Consider the following 6221-nt stretch of genomic DNA (forward strand, 5'->3'; position numbering starts at 1 on the left):
GGGCCGTAAAACCGAAACAATGAGCTAAAAGATGAATAAAAAAAAATAAATAAAAAAAAGAATGAAACGCTCTGTAGAGCTAAGCAGTCAAAGGGTTAATTCTCTGTGGGTTTATCTCTTTCAGCAACACATTCCTTATTACACATAATAATTACTTAATAAGTCTACATTTGAAGTATCTTTAAATACAGTGTTATTGCATTGTAGTCTTAACTAGCGTCTGTCTTTGTCAACACTGCTAAGTCTATTCACGCCTCTTGTTGCAGATGCAGAGTGTGAGTGGACGGGACCATTTTGCTTCATCCAGGCTGCAGACCCCCAGCTGGGGCTGATGAAGGCCTGGAAGGACGGCGACTGCGATGGTGGAGGGGAGGAATGGGCCGAGGAGGTGGAGCTCACCAAGCAGGCTGTGGAGGCCGTAAACCACCTCAGACCCAGGCCGAGGTTCATGGTGCTGTGTGGCGACCTGGTCCATGCCATGCCAGGTAGGGATAGAGCACAGAAGGACATGCATACATTCTATAGGTTTCAACAACTACATAAAAGTATCATAGCTGACATTTTCTTTTCAAAATGATGAGGCTGTTTTTTTTGTCTTGAATAAGCATATTTTAGCTAGGTCTTTAGTGGAAGCACAAAGCGTGAGCCCTGCTGTCGTGATGAAACGCTGTTTGAAGTACTTCGCTTTTTTGCTAAGCACTAAAATACTTTAACTTCTGTGAATGATAAATGCATGCTGAGTTCTGAGGGCTGTAAAGGAACTACAACAGCACATGCTCACTACTGAAAACAAGCCACGGCAGTGAGGAAGGGCTCCCAGCGGACTCACAGCCGTATGGACGGTAAAAAACAAGATACTGGCATCAACCAGGGTAGCTGCCAATTATCCGCCTAATGTTGAAGGACACAATGTGAACTCACAGATGCTAGACGTGTGAGCTTTAACTCTGCTCAGCCTCTTTCAGTGAGACCAAATGACACAGCAGTGGTCCCATCAGCATTATCTCATGGCATCTGGTACATCACGCAGGCTCATGCAAATGCTGCACTTGTTTCAAAGTGTTTGAAATGGCCCTCCCAAATTACAGATAACAACAAACTATTTATAAATACTATCTGTGATTTAACGCACTATACGGCGTTTTGCCAATGGACTTGCTTTTATGCCCTGTTTGTATTGAGCCCTTCAAAGCAGCTTGTTGACAGATTTTCCTCACTCAAAGCTGAGATTTTGTTTTGAGAGATCAAAGGAAGGTTATGAGGAAAGTAAAAAATGATTAACAACCAGGGATGTCAGGATACCAGAAGTGTAGTGGTTGATACCAATACCAGTGAAGTTCCATGATTCCCGATACCCAATCCGATATCACGGTAAAAAACGAAACAATGAATGCCATATATTTCAACATATACGCCTTTATTAAAAACATTTAAACATTACAAAAAACAACAACAGTGGCATGTAGCCTTTAAGTAATAAACTAAAAAAACAACTTCTCAGTGGACTCTTTTCTGCGTGCTTTTTTGCTTTCCTTATTCATTAATTATCGTTTTGTTTTCATACAGACTGTCAATTAATATCCGCCTACGAGTCAAATTTTTTACCCCATGTTTTAATGCCTTTCTTTGTCATCTGTGGTGTGAAAACATCAGATTTTCACATGGTCTGTGCGCCTTGCTCTTAGTTCAGTTATAAAATCGCAGCACGCCACAAAGTGTCACAGTTATTGTTTTGTGCTGTGCGCAAAAATGCAAAAAGTCATCATTACATAGGGGTCTTCCTCCTCCTCCTGTCCCTCGCCTAACCAAACAGAGGATTTTCAACATGTGAGCATACATCTGACAAGTTGTTCGGAGTTCATATCTGAAAACAGTTTTACCGTTTTTTTCCTCTGGAGTTAAAAGTTCAACGTGTTGTTGTTCTTCCGTGCAGGAATGTTAGGTTTTCCTCTTCCTATAGCATTTAACAGCAGACTAGAATATTTGTAGGCATATACAAATAAGGTTTAGGTTTAGTTAGAAAAACAAGTACCGTCATGTCTTCAGAACTTTGGCATTGACTTGACATCCACCACCCAAACACTGTGAAATTACGTACTATATGATAACCATCAAACCAATTTGTATTTTCTATTCCTTGGTAAAATAAAAAAAACACCTGTGGAATTTGGACTTTGCAGCCAGTGGACATAAGTCTTCCTACTGAGGTTATGAGGGCTCCTTTCTGCTTTCATACACACAATACAGCTTTTTCAATTCAATGCTTAAGCTGGGTTTATACTCGATGCACCCAATATTAGAACCACCACAACACTAGACGGATGCATCAAATATCACAGGCCATATCACAGTAACATTTTGCGTTTTATGTGCCAGGCTATGCATGTACCTACAGTGGTGGAGTTACATCCAGGTAACTCTTTCACCTTGTCTCATTACTGAACAGGAAACATTCTGCAATAGATCATCTGATCCACTTTCTCACTACATACAGTATGTTGTTGTTGTTGTTGTTGTGTATATATATATTAAAAAGTACAATATGTGCAATATCACTGTAATGTGCAGACTGCAGACTTAATAGTGGGAATGAGGGTAGTGCAAAAGACCAGCGACCAGCAACAGAACACTTCCATGTGTGGAGGTCAGACTGGTCAGCAGTGTTAAACTTCTGCTCACTCAGTGCCCACTGGTTTTAGTTTTTGACCCACCCAGCATGAGAGGACTTTCTGATTAGGTACAAAAGCTGGTCTGACAGGAGGGATTATGCCAATGTCAAATATACAGTATTTGTCAGAATAGCAAAATGTGACAGGAATGTTTCTGACTGAAACCATTAAAGTTTCATGCTTTTTCTATCATATAGGATTCCACATGGGCACACAGTGAATGTCATTTGTAGCCTCAGGCTGAATTGTTTATATGACTCCAGTGCAGCAGGCAGGAAAGGTTTGTGATGACCTGCAAAATCAGTGCATGAATGCCATAGTGAATGGCATTTGATCAAAATATGATTGACAGGAGTGAGTAAATATAAAGAATGTAGCAAGTCTTGAACTTTCAAACCTTCCTCATACTGCGTCTTGTGTCTTAGTCCGTTGCTGCAAATTCTCAGATATGTTATTAGCAGAATTCTAAGCTTTCTGATATTCATCAGTCTTTAAACAGAATGGAATATGTCTGATATATATATATATATATATTGATTAATGTGTTCTCAGCTGCCCTCTGAGGTAGTCCTAATCTAATTTATGCACTCTGTGAAGAACATCAGCTTTGGGATGCTTCAGATACAGAATATTCCTCATTGAGGTAGGTTTGAACATTAGCCTTCTCTGTTTCCCAGCCAGAGTGTGTAAACAGCATGCTCCCCTCTGACAGCAGCTGATATTTATCTATTAAATAGCACAGGCCTTCTGCCTATTCTCAGGCTAGGTTAGTTTCTGTGCTGATGAAGATTCTGGCTATTGATTAGACCAGCCACACTTTAAATTCCTGTCCAATTCTTAAAAATCTATATAAGATAGTGGCCGGTGGTTTTGGGTGAAGCTGCTGCAGCTGGGAAGTAAAAAAGTTAGTTTTCTGACCTGTTTGTAAAGTCTAGTTTGCAAGCGTCGGACCCCCTGTGACAGCATGCAATATTTATCTATAAAAAACACCTGGCTGCCTTCAAGCTGTTTGTATGAATTTAGCTTTGTTGAAATGGTTCAGCAGTTAAATACTGGTTGCAGATAGAGAATATGAGGCCTTTTTATTCAATCATTTAGTTCGTAAATAATTTTTAACAGCAGCGCACAATAGTTTCTCTCCATGAATCTTATGCTGGGAGTTAGACATGTTAGATGTCTTGGAACCAGGACAGCAAGCCGACTTGTTTTGCCACGGTGGCAGCTGGTTTCCCCAATTCACCAGATGCTTTCACTGTCTAGCCAGACAAATAGATTTTCAGAATAGAACTGGGCTTGAAAAAAGCCCCAAAAACCTCCAGAAATGGCTGGTTGAGTAAACAAAATAATCATTTTGCTGCTCATTTCCCACCTTGTTTGGAACTGACATGGCGTGTTTGACTCATGCTGTGTTCAATTGTGCTCCCTTCTGTCTGTCTGTGTCTCTATTTCAGTAGTGACAGAGATGTGATGATTTATTCAAACCTGCAAACCAACCAATTCCACTTGTAAAGTAAAGTAAAATACCTTTTTAAAGCTGTAGAAAGTACTCGTGTGTTTCTTGACCTCTGCCAATCTACGTGTAGATGGCGGGCATTAGTGACAAGTTTTTATTGAAGTATCTTCAATGAAATGAGTGACTACAGTGTGTATGTTCCCTGATGTCCAGCTGCCTGATTTGATAACCGACTAAGAGGAACGGGCTGGCAGGAACCACTGCAGAGTTAATGTTCAGCAAGAAGAGCCACAAGCTGCCAACCAATGCAAACCACCTTTGCATGACAATTAGGGAGTAGCATGAGCTGCCTGCCTGGCCTGAAGGAATGAGCATGGGGAAAGAAGTCGGAAGGCGAACCTGTGTCTCTCTCCATCTCTGCATGTCCTCTCTCTCAGTATGTCTGTTTACATGTTTGATTGGATCACGATGAAAGTATCTCTGGCCTTGATGCTGATCTGAAGAATATGTAAGTTATTAAGCAGAAGTAGAATTTCAGAAATTGTATATGTGGTGGAGTGTGTCATCTGTAAACTGTCCTTGGCCCCTGTTTTTAAATATGACTCCAGGCAAGGCAAACTATTCATATGCAACACAGATTTAGTTTGGCTTAGTCACAGAGCAACTCTTGCCTTCCTCTTCTCTTTTTTGGGTCATAATGACCACCAATTTTAGCTGCACAGGGACAGTCATGAGCACTCCTGGAGCTGTCTTCCCCTATCATCTGTGAGTCTTGCTGTAGGCGTCCAAATATCCTTATCATCTCCATGACTGCACCATTTAGACCAAAACATGGCCGCCATCCATTTTGGACATCCCTCCCCGTCTCCCTCTGATTATTCGTATTTAGGTCGCAGTGAGATCGTTTTCAGATGCACAGTGGGACAGTAGATACTGTGTAAGCATGGGGTTTAAACCACAAGGCCTTGGGGACCTTTAAACACTGTGGCGTCAGCCCTTGTTACTGTCAGCCCCAACAGAGCAGGTTGTGTGTGCCATCCTCATTACTCACCACGTCCGTCACTTGCCTGGCAACTGGGCTGCTGCATCGGTAGGGAAGAGGGAAGAGATATTATAGCCGGAGCTGCTCCTTCCATCTCTCGGCTGACATTTCCCCTTAAACTGTTTATTTACAATACAGAATGAATGGGTGGCGGCCAGGGGAAGCTGGCTGTCAACCGGCATTGTCAACACTGCTGCCTGTCGGCGACAGGAAATTGGCAACTGTATTTCTGTTCCCACGGATTTCACTCTATATCTCTCCTCTGCGTCACTCTCACATTCTTTTTTCCTTTCTGTCTCTTTGCTCTCTGTCTTTCTCTCACACCTGTCTGTTCTTTTTAGTGAACAGCTGTGGTCTTGTGTCTCATACCTTATTTTGACAACTTTCATTTGCAAGTCTGACACCATACACAAACACACTCATTTATTCTTGCCTCTGATGAATCTATTTGAAGTATCAATTTGAATTAAATCTAGTGTGGAGGAATTAAAAGTTCTGTTTGTTTTTGTAATTGTTCTGAAACAAACAAAACAATTGGCACATCGTGTCCCTCAATATTGGTTTGCGCTGGATGCCAAGGCATCTTAAACTGAAGGCTAACTAGTGATGTCTCCATTTAATGAATTCCCTTTCTTGTCAAAGACTTACTGGGGATGTGGCGATTAGAAAAAGTTATTCACACAAGATAGAAAGGGAACCCTGTTTCTCTAAAAGGCTTTGATTTGCATCCCATCACAGTGGTCCACAAGGTACAATAAAAAAAACTAAACAATTGTAAATCATGCTTCCTAAAGAAATGCTGGCCAGTGTCTGCTCCAGCAACACTGTGTCATCCAGACCTTGATAGAATGTTCCTTGATCCCAATTGACTGTTTCTTCTCCAATCCAAGCCAACCCCCAAGAGGCGCTTTCTCATCTCAAGGACTTCCTTCCATCTCGCCCTATCTCTGCCTCTTTCTCACTCACTTTCACTCTCCTGTGCCTTTCTCTCACTTATTTTCAAAGCTGACAAATGAAGAGGATAAAGAGTAGGGTGGGGGGCAGCGGCGGAGGGGGG

General features: G+C 41.7%; 1 protein-coding gene across 1 annotated transcript in view; it reads left to right on the plus strand.

The window, feature by feature from the left end:
* cpped1 (calcineurin-like phosphoesterase domain containing 1) overlaps positions 1–6221 on the plus strand; it is a 32364-nt gene that overhangs the window by 2869 nt on the left and 23274 nt on the right. Inside the window, exon 2 of the mRNA XM_035659641.1 lies at positions 267–485. Within this exon, the coding sequence (XP_035515534.1) occupies positions 267–485 (219 nt within the window). The remainder of the gene's footprint in view (positions 1–266; positions 486–6221) is intronic.

This window comes from Morone saxatilis, unplaced genomic scaffold (genome assembly GCF_004916995.1).
Source record: "Morone saxatilis isolate NCDOM2014 unplaced genomic scaffold, NCSU_SB_2.0 Contig1, whole genome shotgun sequence".
Lineage (NCBI taxonomy): Eukaryota > Metazoa > Chordata > Actinopteri > Moronidae > Morone > Morone saxatilis.